General features: G+C 40.1%; 1 protein-coding gene across 1 annotated transcript in view; it reads left to right on the forward strand.

Moving 5' to 3' along the window:
• rgn (regucalcin) overlaps positions 1 to 2,267 on the forward strand; it is an 8,712-nt gene extending 6,445 nt beyond the window's left edge. The window contains exons 6-8 of the mRNA XM_017031321.2: positions 303 to 434; positions 630 to 784; positions 1,368 to 2,267. Coding sequence (XP_016886810.1) covers positions 303 to 434; positions 630 to 784; positions 1,368 to 1,418 — 338 coding nt within the window. The 3' untranslated portion in view covers positions 1,419 to 2,267. The remainder of the gene's footprint in view (positions 1 to 302; positions 435 to 629; positions 785 to 1,367) is intronic.
• The last annotated feature ends 354 nt before the right edge of the window (positions 2,268 to 2,621 follow it).

The following is a 2,621-nucleotide window of genomic DNA, read 5'->3' on the forward strand; positions in this document are numbered from 1 at the left end:
ATACACACATATACATATATATATATTGTTCTTTCTATTTGTTATAATTAGCCATGCATATTTTTTATTGCCACCTACTGTTACGGTGTGTGAACGTCTGCTCGTTCGCTCGTCATTTTGTACCTTACAAAGGTCTGCGCCCAACCAGCTGAGAACTGCTGCGCTAAGAAATGCTCTATGCGTTTACGCTTTTTACACTGACACACTCCTGCATGTATGTACCAACTTTTCTTTTTTTCTTCATCACTGAAGACGCTAACACATGCTGTTACGTACCTCATTTTTTTGTTGTTGATTCCCAGGCAACCGCCGTACGGTGTATCACATGGAGGAAGGGGAGGGGTTTCCTGATGGCATGACATCTGATGCTGAAGGTCACCTGTGGGTCGCCTGTTACAATGCAGGAAAGGTTATTAGCATTGACCCCTCTACTGGTTAGTAATGATATTACACTCGTGGGCATTGATCATCCTGGTGTTCCTTAAATGATGAGGCTCCATTTCTGTAGCTTCAAGATACACTAGCTCCATTTACACAACTGGGCCACCACTGGACAGCATCAGCTCGCCCTGTTTGATTTTACTGATTTTATTTTGCTCGCTATTTATTGTGTTGTTGAACTTTCCCAGGTGTACGGCTACAGACCGTCATACTCCCAGTGTCCAAACCCACTTCCTGTTGTTTTGGTGGTCCGGACTACTCTGACCTCTACGTAACATCTGCTCGTCTTGGCCTGAGTGAATCGGAGAGCAGACTTCAGCCACTGGCTGGACACATTTTTAGGGTGAGAATTGAATAGTTGACACTTACGTTTTACTGAACTGTTAGTGACATGGCTGTGACTAGACCAGGCATGGGCAACGCTCTTTAACTCGCCGGACCACAATTGGTCCTAAAATGCTAAAATGCTTTTAGCTTTCTCTACGCCATCTATAGGGAAAACACGGGCATTGCAGGAAAAAGGCCGAAGTAAAATCACAATACTAAAAATAATAAAATAATAAATATTATTTATTATTTTTTGTATTCTTATTATTTTATATATTTTATGTATATTTTATATATTTATATTATATTTTATATTATAATATATATTTTAATTTTTTTATTTTATTATTATTATTATTAATTGTATTATTATTATTGTTATTTATTACACAATAATAAAATTAAATTATTTGGACGTAAATTTAGCGGGCCGGATTACAAAGCTGAATGGGCCACTTCCGGCCCCTGGCCCTTAGTTTGCCAATGCCTGGACTAGACTGGGACCTAATCTTATCACCAGCTTTGACTTTGACTTTTTAGGTTTAGCTTGATGAGTTTGAGTTTTTTTAATCTCATCAGCGACTTTGCTGTAACCGCAGGTGCGAGGACTTGGAGTGAAGGGTCGACCGTCGACTGCATTCTCAAGATAAGCAGCTAAATGAAAAACATCAAGTGGTCAGCAGCAGGACATCCCCAAAACCTGTGCGGACGTGCGTTCGTGTTATATTTTCCTCTATTGTTCTGAAATGACTCAATCAATAAACAGAAAGATTCAAAGTCACCCAATCCGACGGTCCTTCAATAGTAGCTTCAACTAAAACAAAGCTACTTTTTACTTTCATTTCGTAGAAAAGACTAAGAATAATTTCACTTTTGGAATTATTTGTTGTTTAGATTATCCTGCAAGGGTCCTATTACTGGCATCAAGAGTGTATCTTCTCTAATTTTTGGAGTGATAACTGATGTCTCAGTACGGCATATTTCTTATCTACCCCTTCAGTGTCGTCCCAACTGAACAAATACACATCCTATTCATTTTATTATGTCTATAGAAACCATCAATATTATCGAGATATTATCGACCCATGGTCATTAACTTTGGGTTATGACCAATAGAACAAGATCCCGGATACAAGTGGCGAAAATGAGCTTTCTTCGCAGGGTCGCAGGGCGCTCCGTTAGAGATAGGGTGGTCCGTCACTCGAGAGGAGCTCAAAGTAGAGACGCTGCTCCTCCCCATCGAGAGGAGTCAGCTGAGGTGGCTTGGGCGTTTAGACCCGGGACACGCTGGGGCAACTATGTCGCTCGGCTGGCCTAGGAACGCCTTTGGGATCCTCCCAGAAGAGCTGGAGGAAGTGTCTGAGGAGCGATAAGTCTGGGTGTCACCGTAGTAATAGGTATCATAGTCACACATTTCTTTTGACGGATTATTTTGCAATGATCTCAAGCGGGTCGGTCGGCTTATAGATTGTATTGTTTTAATAAAAGTGATACATTTTTTAATTATTGATTCTTTTTTTTTTTAAAGCCATTAAAAAAAATCAAGTAGCTGGAAAGTCACAAAATGCCAATATTTTTCCAATCAGAGCTCTGATAGCCACTTCTTCTTTTATTTATTTCAAGTCCCAAATGCTAAGGAGACTTTATATGAACCAGTAACTTAAATTGCGGACAAGCACAAAATGAAGGGAGTTAGCCCCGGAGCTAATGCTAGCTTCGGCACTGGATCAGTCACTGTGCATTCCAACTACGGTCAGGGTGCCAGGCCAGGAAATAGCTAACGTGTAACCAGTCGTGTTACTGGCACTTCACTGGGAAAAAAATGATTTATTTAATTAAAAGTGAAAAAAAAA

This window comes from Cynoglossus semilaevis, chromosome 1 (genome assembly GCF_000523025.1).
Source record: "Cynoglossus semilaevis isolate Cse_v1.0 chromosome 1, Cse_v1.0, whole genome shotgun sequence".
Classification (NCBI taxonomy): domain Eukaryota; kingdom Metazoa; phylum Chordata; class Actinopteri; order Pleuronectiformes; family Cynoglossidae; genus Cynoglossus; species Cynoglossus semilaevis.